Genomic DNA, 22,977 nt, shown 5'->3' with positions numbered 1-22,977 from the left:
TGTGACTTGATAGTTTACTGACGAAATATGCATTATCAAAACAGCTACGTAAAAATAAGTTTTGTCATTCATAAAAAGTCAAAAAAAAATCTTATTCAATATCTCAAAATAAGAAAAGAAAAATTTGGATGTCTGAGTATTTACTATCCCGATTTTTTGAGTATTTATCCTACAATACTCAATCATTGATGGTGTAGAAAACTGGCAAGTCAAAGTAGGATTCGTTTTACTTGATAATATGAAAATATCAGTTTTTTCAACCTTTATTATTATTATTGAAGAAAATAAATATTTGTGTTTATTATCATTTACAAAAACACTTTTTTCTGTGAGCCTTAAAGGCTCATTATTAGAAATAGATATCAAATTGTGATAGGGTGGGTTTGAACCTAGAAACTTTAACTCAAGAGTCCGCGACACTAACCACGGGACCACAACCCGACACATAATTTAATTTTTATTTTTGATAATGCAATCCACTTAATATCAAAATTAAAACTCTAAGTTTTTGTCAAATTGTCTTCAGAAAGTTCTATATATACAATGCTAAGTTTACTGGTAAATGTGGTTCAAATAAGCTTGAAAATGTATATAAATAAAAACTTATAGACTCCTCTATTCTATACATTCAGGCCGAAAGCCCTGTAAATATAAAGACTTCCATATTCTTCTTCTTCTTTTGAATCGTGTTTCATATCATCAGTGAGGTTTATAAAAATTTCAACCCTTAGCCTCAGCAAATGGTGGATGGAAAATTGCATCAATCAATACAGTGTTACATTAATCGTATTTTAGTGGAAAATTTGCTGATTGCTAAACCTAGAGCATGATAGTCAAACGCTTTTACCACGATGCTATGAAACTGGATAAAATAAGGCATTAATTTTTACCATTTTTATGGTACTTTGGTAAAACATCTGTTTTTCATTCATTTCTATAAAATATGTTTCTGTTGTAGTATTTTAGAGAGTACATTAAGTACATGTTTAGTAAACTGACAAAAAAACAACCAAACATCGTCTGTCCGCCCAGAAATGTGCATACAAATCTGATCCATAAATAGCCTTCCCTTCTGTACAAGCATGGAATGGTGATTCTTGTATCTCCGTCCTGGTTGTTAAGGATCATTATCCCTCGATGCGGGGCACGAGGAAGCTAGCGGAATAGACGGAATCGCTAGTCGATGATTTGGCACTTATAAATAATTCTAAATGAATTAACCGCAACAGATGTGAGATTTTTTTTAAAGAAATAACAAATGATACATTGTTTTACTTACAATGATTTTCGTTGAAACGGAACTCGCATTCTTATACTATGAGTATAGTAAAAAATTATTGCCCCACAAAAAATATATTTCGAAAATTTAAAATATACCATAAATACATTAAACAGAATAAATATTAATCAGAATATATAAATCACTCAAAGTATTATAAATGCATAGGTGCATTTATGTATAGAGGCTTACGATAATTCACAAAAAAATTGACAACCGTTTTACAAAAAAAAATATATGGTTAAAATATTGTTACGTGTTGTTTTAATTAAAAGGAAAAACAACGCGTAACTTCAATATAAGAATAAGAGAACACATGAAATGCTTAGTTATAATATATTTTTTTAATTTGCTGAGTATATATTAAATAACAATCAATCTTTTAATTTAAAAAATGGCATTGAAATACTACATTCTAATAAAAAAGTAAACTCATTGCATAATTAAGAGATTTTGGAAATTAATAAAAGCCATAATTTTTTTTAAAATAAAATAAATTATCAATCAAATTTATGTCACAGTCCTATTTTTTATATTTTTCCAATTTCTGTTCCTAAAATTGCTGCACAGTAGGTTTTTGTGTTTTGTGTGTTCTCCACTTTCCGTATGCGTGTTCAGCTTCATACTGTTTTTTTGGGTAATTCCATTGGTTATTATTTGGGGTTGCTATGCAATGAATAATAAAAAAAGCATTTAGGATTTTTAAGGAGTGTGTGAAAGTTTTTGGCGAGAGTATTTTAATGTTTTTGAATTAAAATAAACCCTGATGATGACAAGGTTCTTGTCGAAGCCGGTTGGTTAAATTGTATTTAAAAAAAGTGGTGAAAACAAAGTTAATTAATTTTATAAAGTTTATAAAATGTGTTACAAAGTATCTGCGGAAAACATTCAAGAAAAGAACATTTGTTAATTCCCTGTCTCGTAAAATGACCTGTGTTTTGTCATCTTAGTCTTGCAATAAGATTAACCATATTAAAAACTTTTGTCCAGTGCTGATTTTCTTATTTTTGATTCAAGCTCTCAGACTTATGCCTTACCTTTTTCTCTCCGTATATCACTGAATGTATCTTTTATTTTTGGTCATATCGATTAAAGTTAATGCTTTCAGATCATATATAAACAATTTGTGAACAGGTAAAAATACAATGTGTGTTAAATAATTTATTACCTAAATTTTCACCTGATATGAAAATGTAAACATCTTCTGCGAGTGCTAGACGATGCATAACACCTAATCTAGGCAACTAAAAATTGCTGAAATGTGAATGTTCAAATTTTCAGCTAGTGTCCCTTCGAGATAAAAGAGTTATCACATTTGTGGAAACCTTAATGTAACTGACATCAAATGTAAGGTTGAGAAATAGCAACTGAGATGGTATGGGCACATAGGACGTTTAAAACCTGAACATATTGTAAACCAGGCAATCGCCATGGATCTTCCTTAAAAGATATCTAGAGGAAGACCAAAAATTCATAATTGCATCATAAATATAAAATAATTCGAAATCATGACCTAGATGACGTTGTATGTGATAGAAGACCCTGATAGTCTATAAAGTCATATAAGTTAGGAAGGAGCAAGGTAGAAGAAGAAGATATTTTCATCATTTATTATTAAAAAAAAATTACATCTCATCACAGATGAAGAATATGGAAGTCTGGGCATTTACGGGGCTGACGACCGTCATAGGTTGGTTTAAGTAATCATTTTACACACGTGTAACATTCACCAATCCTACCTATTATTGACAACCACACTACTCATATTCTTGGAAGTTCTAAATAAATGAACCAATTTTGAAACATTGTTCTTGAATCACTAGAACTTCACTAGAGACATCTATAATATTAAAAATAACTCCTTTAATTGAAGATAATCCAGATTTGTGAACAAGTATTTGGACACACTCAAAATGATGTTAATTTTATTATAACTTATTGGTGATATCAGCTATTTTTTAAAACTTACCTTCGTTTTCCACAGAGCCGCGCACTGTCGCGCGCGAGAGTGTTTATTTCTGGAGACTGCTAGAATTATCAACAACACAAGACATACGTCGCGGCCGATGTCCAAAATACACTTTAGTTAAGAGGAGGACGTCTGCCGGGACGTAGGTCGTAGCGATGTATTTCTGGCACATGTTGTGCTCCCGTAATATGTCCACGGTACAACTGGATTTAGTTTTAGCATTGGGGACAAACAAAGATTCTTAACATTTGGATGGGTAAAACTTACTCAAATTTATTCAAAAGTACTAGTTCAAACACAACCAGTGACACCAATTTTGGAATTTCAGTATTTAAGATTTCAACTAACTGGAACTGATTAATGCGTACATTACAACTAAAGGGTATTTATTTCACATTAAAAAGAGTTCAAAAACTTAGGGCCTGCAAAATTGTAACACTGAAAAAATCAAACTTTGTTTTTTAACCAATTTTGCTTTTAAAAATTTTTGGCCCAGTTTCTACAACTATCTTGTCATCTTTAGTTATGTATATGTACTAAAAATTAAAGTGGTTATATCAATGTTTTAGGTTTTATTTTATAAGCACAAACTATGAAAGCAGTTAAAAACTAAGTGTGGGTTTTATATGTTCTAGAAATACGTTTTGGCCTTGTGTGTTTTAGAAATACGCCCCCAGACCATCGGTTGAAATATGTTAGACTACACAATGATGGTTAGATAGTAAGTTCAAGTATTATACAATATCAGTTTGGTACGGAAATACCCAATAATGGCAAGGGATTGACAAATTGTAATTAAAATCGGGTGAAAATCGTGTGTAAATGTTAAATAAAAATCGCATGTGTTAAATATTTTGTGTAGTTTTAAGTGTGTAAATGGTGCTATGGTGGTGAAGGGTGGTATTGTTTGCATGCTGTAAAAGTGATTGTCCTGACGAAGAGACGGGTACGTCTCGAAACCGGTAGACATAAAAATCTCGGTGAGTGGTTATTTACTAATATTATAAACATTTTTGTAAAAAAAATTATAAGTTACATAAAAGTTCAGCTAAACACAAATGTTGAGAACATTTAAATTTTGTCGAATATTCCTCTAACTATGTTGTGTCGCGTTGGTTGGGTTTGTTTTGAAGTTTCAGTAAGACGGAGCTTCTTTAATTACACGCAGCGCCGCGGCGTCCAAACTTACCACGATACGGGGCGTCAGCGTCGGCCTTCCTGTCTCCTCGGACGCAGGAATTCCGGTGTTTTTCATCGAAAACCTCTCGGGAATGTGAAAAAAATAAAACTTTTCAAAAATTCAAAACTTTCCCGAAAAACCCATCGAGAACTTTGCCGCGAATAAAAAGACTTGCGCGTTATTTGTGAAGATTTTTCTTGTGAAAGTTATAACGTTTTGTGTTGTGGTAAAACCGTTCGTAAACTCGCGAGTGGTATGACAAAAATCTATTTATTACTGAAATTTGGGCACATCTTTGTCAGAAATTTCATTAGATAACTTGTAAGTTGTTTTTTTCATTCATGAGAAAACTTTTCTATAGATGAAAAATGAAATATCGAATGCCAGATTTTCTATTAAACATGTTCAAATATGAGATGCGGGTAAGAAAAAAGAAAAATTTACTAATCGACGCATTGAAACTTTTCATTTTCAGAGTGAAATTAACGTTAAAATACAAAATACAAAAGGTATTAATAATTACATTCAATATTTATCTAGAAATTTTTAAATCCAACTAAATAAAACCTTTTTTTTCTTTAAAACCTGTTGTTTATTCATGACTAGACATTTTCGCTAAAAAATAATTTACTTTTATTTTAAGCACTAAGAGTTGGTCAAAACATTCTTCTTGAGAACAGTAAATACTTTTTTGTATTTTTAATTGATAAGATATTTTGATTTTTTACTTAAAAAGTATAGAAAATGTTTATTTTAATGTAATTTTTATTCAGCCTTTTCCGATTTCTGTGTTAATATAAGATTAGAAGGAAAAATATTATTCCAAAAACTAAATATTTTACCATAAAAAAATAACGTTGAAAGTTAAAATAAAGGAAAATAATGTTTTCAAACGAAAATAGTTTGTTGTGACGGTTAGTTTGTTTAAGAGCAAAACGTTAAGAAGGCGATGTTTCAATGCTTAAAATCTTATATTTTTCACAATAGCTTTTTATTTTCATTTTGGTATTGTTGACAATAAAAACCAGGTGGGTGTATATAACGATACAAAAACTTGTTCACTCTGGAGGCAGAAGCATTAAAAACCGGTATTAAGAAAGCTAATAAGGTACGACCCCAAAGCTACTAGACCGAAGAGTCGTCTTTATTGTCTGAAATTTACTAAGCAACGGATATAAAGAACATTAACCCTCTACGAAGCTACCGAGTTAATAAAAAAACTTATTTGTATTTAGGCGAACAGAGATATTTTTAACCCTTTCATGACTGCAACAGATGTTTGGGATTGAGAAAGACGCGTGCCATGCTATATAGTTTACGTCCAGTTTTTATTGCTTCTTTTAAGAACAGCTTGTGTCTTGTCAGTACAAAAATAATGCATTGGCTCATAATTCCTTCCGTAGAAAAATAAGGAAAAAATGTGACTATCTTTTCAGCGTCCAATCAGAGTAATTTACCTGAAAAACATCATTAAAGTGTATAGTTTATATGGTATGTAGTATTGTGGATTTAATATGATTTTTCATTTAATCACTATAAAATTTTACTATTTATAGTTTATCTAAAAAAAAATGATTGTGTGTTTATGTAGTAATTTTCATAAGTTAAGACCAAAATCAACGAAATTTTTTTTTGCGATACTTTCGTAAAATTCTACCTCAAAGGCGCTTATATATTATATAAACGTAAATGATGTGTGAAAAATTTTCGTATGATAGATTTATTATAAGTCACCCTATCACAAAATAAGATAAATATAATTTTATAAAGCTACAAATACCATAAAAATAATTATAATATCTGTTTTTGGTAATAGTAACGCATTTACACACAAATGATCAAGCAGAATTTTATTCGCTTCAAGAGATCTTCTCCAGAGTAATGATTTCTATTTAGAGTTAAAAGCTCGGGCACCTGTCCTTTGAAACGTTAAACGCATGGTTGATTATTTTCTCGGAACTTTCGTTGTGTTGTTAGCCAAATTAAATTATAGTGAAGATAAATTTTCAGTCTCAATTTCTGAGATAATGAGAAAATTCTTCTATTAAATAATAAAATAATATTTTTAACAATGTATACAGCACTATCATAACCATTTATCATTCACTTTGTGTAATACAACTTAAAAATTCTACTTCTCGTAGAATTTTAAGTGGTATTACACAAAGTTTCCTAACCTTCAGAGAAACAATTCTATCCTCAGGTCAACTGTAGACTTAAGTGAAATTGCTACGGTCTCTTACGAGTATTAATATAAAACAAAAAATATTTTTGAAAGAGAGAAGAAAGATAAAGGAATCACAATGGGATTATTTGCAAAAGCAGACTTGAAGATAAATTTAATTGGTTATTTGTTATGGTTAAACCATTATTACTTCCATTACTTCTTTTTAATTTTTCAAGATTATCCAAACGAAGATTAGTTTCATTTACCTGTAAAATTTCTATGCCTGGTGATTTTTTAATAGTATAAAATGATCTTCAGATATGAAGGTATTGGCAAATTCAGAAAAATAATTATTATTGAGACACCTTCAATGTTCTTATTCTATCACATCTTGAAAAATATTTTTAAGGCATTGCTGATATATGAATGGTAAATACTCTACATTTTTTACTTGATTTTTCGCGTAAAACAAAAAGGAAACACAATGTTTTGTATTTGAAATCCATATTTATTTGAATCCATAAAAAATTTGTCCACCATTTTTAAAATAAAATATGGCGTTTAGATCTCGAATATTCTTTTGATATTTAAATGCAGAGACTTGGAGAAGACGGCTTCGCGTACTATAAATAGTTTTGTTAGACTCTACCCATCAGATCAGGTTAAGATATATGACATTTCTTAGTCAAAGATCGAGTAACGCAGAGATCCCTTTTATTTATATTCAAATCACACAACACAGACGACGCAGAGAAGAGAATAATAATGACGGATAAATGTTTGCAGTTCTTTTGTATAAATAAATAAAAAGTATATTTTAGGTGGTATATTGGTCATATCATCATTGTCATAAACGGTGACAATTTTATTGTTCGTACGTTGAATTTTAACGTGATGCCAAAAGGATAGTTACTAGATTAAATGTGCGTTTAGATGTATACGTACGTTAAATTTATGTAAACGTATTTATCTATTTAATATGTACGTATTAAATGAAAAAAAGTATTTTTTTTCTAAACCTATTGTTACAAAATTATTTATCAGAAAATTTTATGTAAAAATAACGTAAAAAATAAAAAACCTACTTAATTATTTTGGCATTCACTTTGTGGTAAGACATGGTCAAATTGTCAGTAATAACATTTGTTGTGACGGTGTTGTCAATATTTTTGTTTACCATTAATATTATTTTAGCATTATTTTTACATATTTTAATAATTTCTATTTGTGTAAAACTATGTGATATTTTGAAAACAATTTTTATATTTAAACTGTAAATATATTTTTTTTACCAGTTGAGATATAATACTCAAGTGGTAAAAAACAATTGTTTTCATTTATAATTTAAATGTATAGATATTTTTTCAAAATATCACTTGTTTTACTCCAAATAAACATTAGTTAAATATGTCAAAATAATGTTTTAAAAAAATATTAATGGTATACAAAAATATTGGCAACACCGTAAAGAGCTATTAAGAAAACAAGTTGAAGAATTTGGCAGACTAAACGGTCGATAGACAAACAAACAAATATTGGGATTGTAAAAGTGCTACTTTTTATGTTTTATTTTTTTGTTATTTTGTATTTGTGTTTTACAAGTAATTAATTTATTCGATCAAAAGAAACGAAATCAACAAAATAATTTTAATAAATAACAAACAATACAAATCATTACTCATAAGTTAAAAATATGCCGCTTATGCTGGGATACAGTACATTTTCTGAAAAATTCCGAAAACATGCATAACTGAAAATTTTCGATTTTTTATATGTGACGTTATTGAAAAGAGTGAGCGATTTGTAGTGCAAGTATTTTTTGAACAATATTAAGTAAAAGTTTTTTTTAAATATTAATTTACATATGTCTATTGACTGTTTACATGCAATGTTAAGAGGGAATGAAATTTAGTATATTTGTAGAAATTATTTTACCACAAACTCTTCGGTAAAATATACAAATAAATTAAAGTTTTCAATAATTTACTACAAAAATGAGTATCTTTCAACAATTTGTATTAACAGATCACTATTATCCACCCCCATAGAATAGTGATTAGCACGTTTAATTACCATTCTAATGATCCTGAACTCAATTCCCAGGGGGCTCTAAATAAATACCTGTGATTTTTCTCTCTAATAATTATTTAATATCATTAGTACCCAAAGCGATGGAGTACCCGAAGCGTTGTGTGCAGATAAGGGTCAGAGGAAGAAAACGACATTAAAAGCTTTTTTTCAAATTTCTTTAATTTGTAGTAAAAATTACATTATTTTTTTCTTCGTAGATTTTTTTAAAGAACTTTGGTAGTGAAATTTGAACCACGATATTTTATTTATTATTTGGGGTTTCATTTACCAAATTAATTATTTATATGATAGAATAAATGAGTATGAAAATACATGATTGTGATGGCACTATAAGTGAAATTTTTATTAAAAAGTACTTTTTTTTCTGTGTTATATTACAAAAACTTATCGATGATATGTAATGCAAAACAGTTCTAAAAACTATGCAATAAAAGTGAGTTTCAAAAAAGTGATAGTGTATTAATACCAGCAATGCTTCATCTGAAAATAAATTATTTTGTTCGCGGATAAAAAAAATCATCATTTCGGTGTGTTCATTAAAAAAACGCAAGTGACTTTCTTCAAGTTTAAAATGATCATACAAAATCTCAAATGATCATTCAAATTACAAAGTGACTCTTGAAACAGTGAAAGTGTCTTGCATTTAAAATGGCATCTACATTCCAAAGAAGGTATTCAAGACTGCATTCGTCATTCGTGATCGGGCTACTGATTCCATGTTTAGTTTTATGTGTTCTCGACTCGACCGGTGGTCAGCTACATGATGAGTCGTTCCCTGCCCATCCAAGGGATGAAGAGAACGGGAAGCGATTGACTAGGGAGTACAGACTGAAACAGGGTGTAGTCAAGGGGTTGGTACTGGAGCCGAGGGACGGGAAGGGGATGGATGGCGTGGAGGTGTTTCTGGGAATTCCTTATGCAGCGCCACCTGTGGGCGGAATGCGGTTCATGCCACCAGGTAAAATTTTTTTTGTCATAAAATTTCAAAATTTACTTCGAAATGATTTTTCATCCCTTTTTTAATTATTGATTACGATTTTATATTAATTTAATTAATGAATAATAAAAATAATTAACTTTTTTTGACATTCCAACATCGATAAATTAAAATATGGAATATAATTAAAATGAAACTTTGTTTTAAAATCACTATAATTTAAAGTGATTTTAAACCAATGTAACATTTTAATTATAACATGGAAAATCACCAAGTTTGTGCTTCAAATATAAATTATAAAATATGGAAGTTCGGTTATTTATACAGCTTGTGACCTGTCATGTCAGTCTGTTTAAATGATCACTTTACACAAGTACAAAATTTACCATTTTACCACACTACTCAATTTTTTGGAACTCCTGGATAAATCAATTTCGTGATACAGTGCATATAAGTTAACAACATGTCTCTATGTTGGATCGATAATTTTTTTATTAAGAAGAGATCCTTTTTTTTGGATGTATGATTGATTCAAAACCTGTTTTTTTACAAACTGGGAATGCGTCGAAACACGTGTCATAATATTTAATATAAAGTTGTCGAAACTATGTAAAAAAATAGAAAATATATGAAATTTCAACAAAAAGACTGTTAAATCAATTAATTTAAAAATAAATTTCAAAGTTTGATGGTAAAAAAAAATTATATCGAAATCATTTATGAATTTTCTTTACTCGTTAAATTATTAATTTATGAATTGATTATCCATGTGTCCAAATCTTTGTTCACAAATATAGGTTGGTCCATTAAGAAGTTATTTATCTTGACAAAGATAAAGTAAAAAGGCTTCCTTAATTTAACCATAAATGGTGCCATAAACTTACATGTGAAAGAACGTGTCAATCATAGAATATATACTTGTTCCAAAATGTAAGTATTGTGATTATCAAACATGGATACGTATAGGTGAATGGTAAATGTTTCACGTGTATAAAGTGACTTCCATATTATTCTTCATATACCTACGTTGAGATGTCAATAAAAATTTAGGATGTCTTTAGATTATAGACATGACTTTATAAAACTGACCTTAAATATTAATAAAATGTTAAAAATATAATTTGAATCTAAAACATTCATATAAGGAATCACAATGGGAATATTTGCAAAAGCAGACTTGAAGTTAAATTAAAAAGGTTATTTGTTATGGTTAAATCATTATAACTTCCATTTCTTCTTTCTAATTTTTCAAGATTATCTAAACGAAGATTAGTTTCATTTAAATTGTGATTTTTTTATTGATAGTATAATATGATCTCAAGAAATTAAGGTATTGGAAAACTCAGAAAAATTATTATTATTAAGACACTTTCAATGAACTTCTTCTATCATATCTTGAAAAATATTTTTAAGGCATTACTTACTTGATTTTTTATGTTAAACAATAAGGAAACAAAATGTTTTATATTTAAACTCTATATTTATATAAATCCATAAAAGATTTGTCCATCATTTACAAAATAAAATATGTCGTTTACATCTCGAATATTTTTTTTATATTTAAATGCAGAGGCATGGACAGGATGACTTATATAGGTGAATGGTGAATGTTTCACGTGTATAAAGTGACTTCCATATTATTCTCATATACCTACGTTAAGAGGTTAATATAAATTTAGTATGTCTTTAAATTATAGACATGACTTTATAAAACTAACTTAAAATATTAATAAAATATTAAAAATATAAAACGATGGTGATCCAATTTTTGGCAACCACTAAACCGGATATTTCCGTTTTATTTTGAGCCGTTGCAAAAATACAGACAACTTTTCTAAACTTCTCGATTGTCGTGACGTTCTGAGGGGTAGTCTTATTATTGCAGCAAGTCCTCCCAATTTAGAAATGCAACGGTTGACCGTCGGTATATAACTTTGAAGTTATATGACAAAAAGACGAATGCAATCATAAGGCTTACGTATTTTTCAACAACATTTGAGTGTGTCCAAACACTTGTTCACAAAATCCGGATTATATCCAATTAGTTATTAGTTATTTTCGTATTATTTTTTGACATCTTATCAAAGATGAACAAGACTATGGGAGTCTTTTTATCTCACCAATAGATGTCTCTAGTGAAGTTCTAGTGATTCAATAATAATGTTTCAAAATTGGTTCGAATATATAGAGCTTTCAAGAATTTGAGTAGTATGGTTGTCAATAATGGGTAGAATTGGTGAATGTTACACATGTGTAAAGTGATCTATTAAACCAGCCTATGACGGTCGTCAGCCCCGTAAATACCCAGACTTCCAAATTCTTCTTCATCTTTGATGAGATGTCAAAAAATAATATTTTTCAACACATAACGTAAATTGCTTATTTAATACTCGTACATAACACGCTTGATCTACATATATCGCAGGACTAATAACCTTGCCTTCATGTACTAAACGTTCAAGTTACATACTTATATACTTAAATCCATTTGATGCAGTGCTCTTTACACTAAGTTGTATTTATGGATTTGTACATACCCAAAATAATATTTTTCGACAATTTATCATACATAAATTTCCTGCAATTTATTTATTCATATTTAAAAAAAAAATAACGTTTATTTATAAATAACATTTTGAGTGTGTCCAAATACTTGTTAAAAAATCTGGTTTTTCTCCAATTAAATGAGTTGTTTTCATATTATTTTTGACATCTCATAAAATATGAAGAAGAATGTGGAAGTCTGGGCATTTACATGGAATTTACATTTGAATATGGAAGTGGTTCTCAATAATGGGTAGAATTGGTAAATGTTACACGTGTGTAAAATAATCACTTAAACTAGTCTATGACGGTCGTCGGCCCCCGTAAATACCCAGACTTCCATATTCTTCTTCATCTTTGATGAGATGTTGAAAAATACTTTATTTATTTATTAATTTTTTTTTTTGTATATTTCAAATGTACGTTGGCAGGTTGTTAATATAAAGCAATACTTTCAAATCGACCAAATTATATTATTACTTTTTCTTTCGTATCAAATGTAAAGTATTGTAACGTTCCAGTCTTAAAACTTAACTCTATTTTCTTTCATTTTTTCATTTCAGGTATTAAAGATGCTTTAATATCGTTATTAATACTGAAATATGTATGTACGTTACACATTTGTTACTTCAAATAACCGATTTCATCATACCGCTACAAGGCATATCGTTCAATCAACAGAAAATAATTCTTACTTTTCCTTTTGTATCAAATGTAAATTATTGTGAAGTTAGTTTTCAGTAATTACCTAATTTTCTGCCTTCAAATCTTTTTGGGTACTATACGAGAAGCTAAAATATTGTTTTATCGTTGTTGATACAAAAATCTGTTATTCATTTATCACTTTAAATAACAGATTTTTTAATAACCCTAAAAATCATTCCGATAGATTTAACAGAAAGAAATTATTATTTTATTTTGTATAAGACAAAGTATTTTGAGGTTCCGATTTTAAACAACAGATTTTTTTAAACAGATTTTTTTTAATAACCCCAAAAATCATTCCGATAAATTTACCAGAAATAAATTATTATTTTATTTTGTATAAGATATAAAGTATTTTGAGGTTCCAATTTTAAACGTTTATTTTTTATTTATTGACTTGGCGTTTAATTTGTAGAGCTCCATTTTTATTTATGTATTAATTTTAAATCAAACACAGATTTTTTGAGTCTACTAAGTTGTATTTTATTAACAAAAAACACATAAAAAATTCTATGTGTTTTTTGTTAATAAAATACAACTTAGTAGACTCAAAAAATCTGTGTTTGATTTAAAATTAAAACTTAAATTTATTTTTTATTCCTTGTATAATTATTTTCGGGTATTATACAAAAAGCAATGGTATCATTATATCGTTATTGATATCAAAGTGTGTTACACATTTGTCACTTCAAATTACCGACTTCGTTATACTACTGAAATTCCTTTCAAGGTAGTGAGAATGAAAGAAAACTACTGTCTTATTTATTAAATAAACGAAATTACACAACCAATAAATTCTCTTTTGCACGTTGTGTGGATAATGAAAAACGTCGGAACATATTTTCGCAAGGAATATGATTGGAGATTTGGCCAATTTTTTGACGTGAACCAAATCGGAAACGTTCTTCGTGCCAACATATTTTGTCGAGAGAGCAATAGACTCAAGGAGGAAACATGAAAAACAACTTGGATTGCTATTTTCAGTTCGTAAAAATGAAAATGTTTTTTCATGAATGAAATTCCGAAATCGATTTTTTTCGATTCGAACAACTTTCCGGTCACGAGGATAATAATTCTTAGAACATTTTTTTTACTAAATGAGTAAGAGCTTTTCTTACTTTCAGTGCAACGTTGAAATTAGATGTGACGAAATAAATTTTTCACGAAATTACGTGGTGAATTTAAGCTTCTTGAAACCTTAATTTGGCTTCGAGCCAAACTATTATGTTATACGTAAACGTTATTTATTGAGCTTTTTTCCGATTCGAATATCAACTGCAATTCGCCAGTAGTAATGATAACGATGACCTCATAAAAAACGTTTTTAAAAGTGTTTCGATAAAATTTGTAAAATGTGCCCGCGGTACGCGAAAAACCGAATGAGGACGTTATTGTACATTATGAATCTCTTGTATTTTATTATTTTATAGTTTTATGAATTATTAAAAAAATATATTACAAAATTTATGTCAATTCGACTAACAAACTAAAGTTTAATACATATCATAAAATCAGTTTTTATATTTAAACATTTTATATTTAAATTTTTATTTTAAAGATTCCTTGTATTTTTTAATCTCATCCATTCTCAATATTGCATAGAGCTCTGCATTGCATTGATGCAATGTTATCTTTGTTACATATAACCAAAACGATCAGTCTTGCATAAAGTACAGAGAATATAACGCCACACTAATCCATCTTTGCTAATAATCTTCACCTCTTTCACATTCATGCATCCCTAGACCTGATAACTTTCAGGTATTTGAAATGTTTGATCACTTATCTTTTTTTCATTAATCAAGGTTGAGCCACAGCAACGTGTGGCTTGTTACAGATAGTACGGAAAAGAAATTGAAAAAGGAATAATTTATGGAAAAAATGGAATAATGTCAAATTTGCATACTTATATAGCATTGTGCAAGTGATAATCTGCTTATTTCAGACCGAGAGACTAATTTTTTATCTTGAAGAAATAAAAGATGAAGAAGAATATGGAAGTCTGGGCATTAACGGGGCTGACGACCGTCATATGCTGGTTTAAGTGATCACTTTACACACGTGTAACATTCACCAATTCTACCCATTATTGACAACCACACTACTCAAATGCTTGGAAATTCTAAATATATGAACCAATGTAGAAACCTTGTTCTTGAATCACTAGAACTTCACTAGAGACATCTATTGGTGAGATTTGAGTAGTGGGGTTGTCAATAATGGGTAGAATTGGTGAATGTTGCACGTGTGTAAAGTGATCACTTAAACCAGCCTTTGACGGTCGTCAGCCCCGTAAATGCCCAGACTTCCATATTCTTCTTCATCTTTGATGAGATGTCAAAAAATAATATCATAATATGATATGTACGAATATACCCGAATTTACGCAAGAATGGAGCATAGACAAAAGAAGTAATGACGTGGAAACAATGTCGATTCCGGATTATTCTTTCTCCCTTTCCCTTCGCGAACAAGGGCTGTTTTTCTTAATGATTGATTACACTTATCAATTTATTGTTAGTCACCGAGTATATTGGAAGCTGAAAAAGTCGTTTCAGTCGTATCTCACATAACGATAAGGCGATACTGTTCTCATATCACTGTTACATGTTTGATATTGTATTAGACATGTGTCGTTGGGTAGATGGATAGGTGCTTGGCTACGGAACAGAGGTATCGGGTTTAATTTCCACGAATTGCGAGAAAGAGATGAAATATTAATTGTAAATTTGTCTGGATGTTTGTATTGTATTTTTTTAAAACATTTAACCACCCAGTTTGCAAGTTATAACAATAACAAAAAAATACATGAGAAAGTCTATTAAGATCGTAATACAGACTTAGGCAGAATAATAAACATTATTTTGTACGTTAAAAGGATTGTTAACTTTTTGGTATGGTAATAGAACACTCTCTTTATCATTCATCGTTTACATTGTTAAATACCACTTAAAATTCAAGACTACCAGTTTCGTACTAATCATTCCATCATCCGGTCTTCATTTGACTTGGTGATGAAATAGTTATTCCAAAACTTGACATTTGCCTACACTTAAAAGTTAAACTAACCTTTGGCAGATCGTAAGCCATGTAAATTCCCATTCTTCCAAATTATTCTGCATCTATTTTGAGACGTCAGTAAAAAATTGATATTAATAACTTCTTAGTGGAACTACTGTAATAGAGCCTTCAATTGTGAACAAAGATTTTGACACACTCAAAATATTATGAACATAAATATACAATATTTTATTTTTTATCTTGTATTTTAAAATGCACACTATTAAATCAATATCACATGAATAATATCTTTATCATTCATTGTTTATTACGTTTAAAACCACTTATAATACTTGGTTTTATGGTATACTATGGTATATGTATTGTCCGCCTCCGTAGTGTAATGGTCAGCACGGTCGGCTACCATTCTGGAGGTCCCGGGTTCGATTCCCAGGGGGGGTCAAATAATTATAAGTGATTTTTTCACTCTAATATTTACTCAATATTACCCTGGACTGGTACCTAAAGCGGAGGGCTGATCACCTTTCCTTCGTGTGTTAACGATCAAGATAATACTGTGTTTATATAATGCAGTGCCCTATGCACCATTGGGGTGTGGATAAGGGTTTGAATACCATAACACAAATGAAACACTGCTTTTAATAGAGGTACAAAATACAGTTTCACTTTTATTATCAAAACAAAAGTGTTACACATACTATATTATTACTGCAGAACTTATCAGAAATGATTTTGAATAATAATTGTCGATTTATTGAGAGTCATGTCCGAAAACGTCATCCCTCCCTCCCTCCATTTGTGTTTTTTTTTTAAGAATTTAAGAGAACTTTATTTGATTTTTTCAGGATCAGCTACACAGTGGTCCGGGCTAAAACTAGCCACGAGCTTTGCTCCTGTGTGTCCTCAGACCTTACCAGACCTCAAAAAGGAATCCTTCTTATCTGCAGGAAGGTACAACTACCTCAAAAGACTGATGCCGTTCCTGAAAAACCAATCAGAAGACTGCTTATATCTGAACGTGTATGTGCCTTCAAGTGGTGAGTTGATAAAATAATTTTGATAACCATTTAAATACTATCTTAAAATTTGTTCTTTAATATCTTACTTAGCCACACATTCCTCATAAATTATTCAATTTTAACTCCGTTATCTGACGATTTCCGCCTCCATAGTGTAATGGTCAGCACGCTTAGCTACCGTTCTGGAGGTACCGGGTTACATTCCCAGGAGGAGGTCAAATAAGTATAAGTGATTTTTTCACTCCAATATTTATTTAGTATTACCCTGGATTGTTACCTGAAGCAAAGGATTAATCACCTTTCCTTCATGTGTTAACGATCAAGATAATACTGCGTTTATATGATGCAGTGCGTTATGCATCATTTGGGTGTGGATAAGGGTTTGAAAAAAAGTTATATGACGATTGGCATCGAAGTATGTACTATATAGAGTCAATTGAAGTACAAATATTTCTTAGTTTACAATCTTACATAAAATGGTCTTTACCAAACTTTATAAAATTAAACAACTTTGTTTTAACCACTTTTTTATTGGTACACTTTATCCAACCGGTTTCGATAAGAACCTTGTCATCATCAGGGTTTATGTACTAAATTCTAAAACATTGAAATACTCATAATTAATTACCCTTCCCTTATCAAAAGCATTTAAGCACTTCCACGCACTCCATACACCATATGAAAATATGATGTACGGAAATGATGTATGAAAATATGATTTAAAAACTCCTAAATGTTATTTTTGTCAACTCCAAATGACAACTACGAATGGAATCGCCCAAAAACAGTATGAAGCCGCGCACGCATCTTTACTAAATTAAAGCTTTCTCAAACCAATGCACATATTTTACTTTTCACCTCCTTCGATACCTTTCTCGTAAATTATTAGCATTTTTCTCTTTCGCGCTCATTTTCAATTTTCTAGATGCTACAACATCGTAATTCTGCGATATTCAAATGCAGAATTTCATATCTTATATTTATTTCTTTAGTGTTTTACACCCACCCCTGTGCTCTTCGCTCGCTGTTCTCATCCCTTGTAGGAATAAATAATGTTTACCTGCCAGAAGGCAAGCCGTAATAAATCAAAATAAGATGCAAGAAGACAGAACAAAACAATTATCCGTTTATCATAAAACAACTGGTTACAAATGTATCTTGTAAATTATTGTATCGTTTTATTTTTAGTATTTTTTTCGATGTGTATATTTTGGTCTGCCTCTGTGGTGGTTAGCAAGTTTAGCTACCGTGCTGCATGTTTCAGATTCGATTCCCAGGGGGGGTGAAAATAAATATGAGTGATTTAACACTCTTATATTTTTTTACGTGTCGGGTTGTGGTCCCGTGGTAAGTGTCACGGACTCTTAAGTCACAGTTTATCGATTCGAACCCCTCTATCGCAACTAGATAACTATTTCTAATAATAAGCCACTTAGGCTCACATAAATAGTATGAAATGAAAATATTTATGAAAATAATAAAAACATAATTTTTTATCTTTAACAAAAAAATATTACCCTGGTCTAGTCCCTGAAGCGTAGGATTGATCATCTTGTATTCATGTAAGTAACGACTAAGATAACACTACATAAATACTATGCAGTGCCCTATGCACCGTTGGAGGTGGATAACGGTTAGAAGGAGAAAAAATATGATAAATATTTTATTCGAAAAGCAAGGGCAGTGAAGAACGGTGCAAAAACATATTGCTTTAGAAATGTAAATATGTATACCATTCTGATGATGTCGGTAATGACGAAACCCGGTCGCTGGTCAAATAAAAATAAAGTGGAAAAGCTAAAAATATTGGTTTTAATCTAATAATATATTAAAAATGCAATTCCATCACGAAGTGTCAGTGGATAATATAAATCTAGTAAATGTATGTACGTCATAATTAAATAATCAGAATAATATTTTTTCTGAAAATAACTTACCTACATTTTTATTTAATAAAAAAATCCCATGAAAAGGTGCATAAGCTATTGTAAATCACTTCCAAAGTTTAATTGGTGTTTCAGCAGACCGACAAAAAACAAAACATTTTGATAGAAGTAGAGATAGCATTCCGGCATTCGTTTGGTTTTCAAAACATAATCTGGAATAAGCCCGTACAAAGTTATGTATTTATAACAAGGTAAATTAACCATAATGTTTGTTAGTTCTAGTAGAGTTGTGCGAGCAAAAAGTTTTGCCTTCGCTACGTTTTCCAAATATTCGATACATTTTTTGGCCCTGCGCCAAATATAACAAATCATTTCAATTTAAAGTATACATTCCTTAAATTCGTATATATTATAAACTTTTCATCGTATAATAAATATTACGTCATATTTTTTGGGAGTAATCGTACATCTTTGACAAGTGTTAATTTCTACCGGTGACACCTTTTTACATCATTTTATGGAAAGTCTCCAAATGTTATGTTCATATTGTCATACTTTAAGAGTATGCCATTTTTTAATAACAAATACAATAGTAGATTCGCTTCATAAGAAATTATATGATACATTAATTCCTTTTTTTATTGATATGTTGAAGAAAACACGGCATTGATAAAAAACGTTGAAAACTACTGTGAAATGCGATTCTTTGTAGGAATGAGTAGAAAAATTGATATATTTATGACAGAATAAAAAATGGAAAACTTCTTCGCCTATGTTGAGTTATCAATACAAATATCTGAATATGACTAATATTTGTGAAACTTTTTAAATATTTTATGTCATCTGCTTGAATGGACCATTAATCATGTGAATTGACCGTTTTTAAGACGCATCTTCAATATCATGGGATATGTTTGATCTAAATGAAAAATATAACACCATTTACACTAAAGCATCATTCGTAGTATTTTAAATTGTGAAAAAACACATATTTAAAAAATATTATTTTTACCAAATTTTTATTGTACTTATTTGTTATTAATTACTGTTAAAAAGAAACCTGAAAAATAAATAAGTTTTCTGAATAAAAAACATTGAATTTCTTTACGGTCATACATTCACTCAACCAAGCCACAAATCTTACATTTGATTAATTATTTTCAATCTCACTGTGAAGGAAAATTAAAAAAAATATCGTGTATATTTGCATCCCACTTTTTATTTTAAACACGTCATTCACTTAATTTGTATATGCATGAGAAATAATAAGTATTAAAAATTGTATTTACGTAATATATCTCTGAAATGACGCTTCCGCTCTTCTTCAAAGAATTGCTTAATCTTGTGCTAATTCGGTCCATTTTCCATTGAAAAACTACGGACTTCAAACAAGTTTTCTGATGTGTTTTCATTTCTTTATGAAAAAACTTCAGTATGTAGTTGCCGCTCAAATAAATTTAATGCATGTATTATGAAACAAAAGAATAATTGCAAATTCACGTATGCTTTGCAAAATTAATTTAAAAAGTAAGTCAGAATCCAAAGAGACTTTTGAGAAAAATGCACACTGAAAAAAAATCTACAATATTTTATTTATTGTTTTGGCATTTTCTTTGTGGTAAGACATGTTGAAATTATTAAAGTAAAAACAAGTGTTTTCTTTAATAATTTCAAAATCAACAATATTATTCCAATGTGTCGGGTTATGGTGCTGTGGTTATTGTCACGTACTCTTGAGTTACAGTTTCTGGGTTTGAACTCACTCCACCACAATTTGATAATGATTTTTGATATCGATCCGCTTAGGCTCACAATAGTAGTATAAAATTGAAGTATTGGTTAAGTGATCATTTAACAGTAGTGAAACATTTACCATTCTATCCGTGATTGACTGTAAAATGTTAAAATAAATGTGTGATGAAAGTTTTCAAAACGTTTCCATTTTTTATTGAATTAATTACATAATATATAGTTACCATCCGGAAGCAAACGTATATTCAAACCCAAATGTAATCTATTTCACAATTCGCAGCGTCTATAGCAAAAGCAGAAAACAGGAAATAACTCACTTGTTTGAGATAACAGAATAATATCAACAAACTGCATTATTATCAGGACGTCTTTTCACTTTGTTCCTGGAACAGCCATGTTCCGTTTGCTTTCTATACTCCGTCGCGCTTCGTTTGTCTTTGTTTGCTTAGAATAAAACTAAACGCTTATGCTAAGAACGCAAAATGTAACAGAATCGAGTTGACGAAAAGGTAAAAGCTTGCGTTTAAATATATTATCGCCAAGACAACGAGAGCCTTTATCATGAATAACCGTAAAACAAAGTGAAATGAAAACATGGTAAATGGGGGGAAAAATCGCTACTCTCCTTTTAGGAGTTATTTATAAAGACCTCTTAATAAAGATAACGAATACAACTGATCGGCTTATAAGTTTTGATAAAAATTAACGATCATATTTTTAAAGGTTTTTTTAAGTTTTTCTTGTCCTGATTTGAAGTTTTTAGAAGAGATTAGGCTCTCGCTGTATTTGCTCTGGTTTCTATCAGTAATACACATATCTTGTTTTTTTCTACTTTACCATATAAAAAAACATTTAAATTAGAAAAAAATAACTTGCAGAAAAACCCTTTTTTAACAGAGCTTATGCCGACGCCATTTTGGGTGTTCGCCCACCTTTCAAAAAAAGAGTTAAGTCCCTGAGACGAAAATTCAATAAAGGTACCTGAATTTTCGGAAAACTCACGGCGGAAGTGGGGAAATCATGGCCACCATTAATAAACATGGCTTCCCGTATTACATCCGTTTCCGGATCGGGATTCGGAATTTTTTACATTTGGGATTTTTATCCAACAGTCCCCATAACTCCCTGGCATAATGTAGGTGAAACGAACGTCAGATTCGTCTCGCCACGTGACTTCATAATGAAATAGTGTTAAATAACTGTTTTCATGCGTATGCAGAAACACAAAGCCTGAAATATCTATGTGCTGAAATAAATTTTATCCCGAATACACAGCAATATACATCGCTAAATTTATGAGCGGTCAAGTTCGTTCAGAAATTACTGGCGATCAAATAAAGTAAAACAAATAAAATTTCATGGACGCAAGTGATATTAAAATTTTCATTGATTAAGACTGCAGACAAAGTGATATTGTAATTTTCATTGATTGAGTTTTGAAACAAAGTGATATTTTAATTCTAATTTATTGATACTTGAGAAAAAGTGTTATTACAATACTCATCGAATAATGCTAAAGACGATACTAATCATTTAGAGGAAAACCAAGGAATTCAAAGATGCTGCAGAAAGAAAACATGATTCGATTACATGGCCTAGGTGACCTAGAAAGACCTGAGGGTGAGGAGAATTAACCCCGACATTTAGATAGAATATAAGTTAGGATAGAGGCAGGATAAAGATCGATTAATATTAGAGACAATGTGATTAAGACTTGAAGCAATATTATATTTCAATCCTCAATGAAAAAAATCACATCGAAATCTCCTCAAAGATAAAGAAAAAAAAGTCTGGATATTTACAGAGCCAGCCACCTGTCATAAGCTGGTTTAAGTGATAACTTTATACAATATACCAAAATACTCCAATTATATATGTTGAGCTACTCTTCATCTTTGTTGAGATGTCAATATAAAATGACTCATAAACAGAAAAATCCAGATTTGTCAACAAAAATTTAGTCGCACTCAGAATGTGATATATATTAAAAATATCTCTTCAACACTTGAACATACTACTACTACTACTATTACTACTACCATCACGCCGTTTCTCCGCAGGGGTAGGCAGAAAGGATGGAATATCACACTCTTCTGTCCTGACATACACTCCTCGCCTCCTTCACATTCATACATTTAGTCATACACGCCCTTCGATTATGCAGACTTTCGACACTACCAGATTTTTGGTTCTGATTGATCTGATCGTGCCAAGTCTTTTTCGGTCATTCTCGTTCTGTTTTCCTGCTCACATTCACCACATATATTTTTTTAGTCATTCTCTCGTTATCCATTCGTTCCACATGTCCATACCACCGTAAAGATCTCTTCCTAATCTTTTCAATTAAAAAAAAAGTCAACTTTTCGTTTCTCTAACGTAAACTTTTTGGCGTAAATTTCAAAGTGATTTTGTTTGATATGCCTATTT

The 22,977-nt window shown here is 30.2% G+C and overlaps 1 protein-coding gene across 1 annotated transcript in view; it reads left to right on the top strand.

Moving 5' to 3' along the window:
* Window positions 1–8,895: 8,895 nt before the first annotated feature.
* The window catches only part of LOC148301098 (neuroligin-4, Y-linked-like), a gene marked incomplete at its 3' end in the record, with an annotated part of 64,028 nt that continues 49,946 nt past the window's right edge, over window positions 8,896–22,977 (top strand). The window contains exons 1-2 of the mRNA XM_088273828.1: window positions 8,896–9,644; window positions 16,739–16,930. Of these exons, the coding sequence (XP_088129954.1) occupies window positions 9,335–9,644; window positions 16,739–16,930 (502 nt within the window). The remainder of the gene's footprint in view (window positions 9,645–16,738; window positions 16,931–22,977) is intronic.

Source organism: Brachycentrus maculatus, unplaced genomic scaffold (assembly GCF_059751285.1).
Source record: "Brachycentrus maculatus isolate JH-2025_06_01 unplaced genomic scaffold, ASM5975128v1 h1tg000610l, whole genome shotgun sequence".
Taxonomy (NCBI): domain Eukaryota; kingdom Metazoa; phylum Arthropoda; class Insecta; order Trichoptera; family Brachycentridae; genus Brachycentrus; species Brachycentrus maculatus.
Note: the sequence above shows the minus strand (reverse complement) of the source record. Positions and strands in the feature narration are given on the sequence as shown.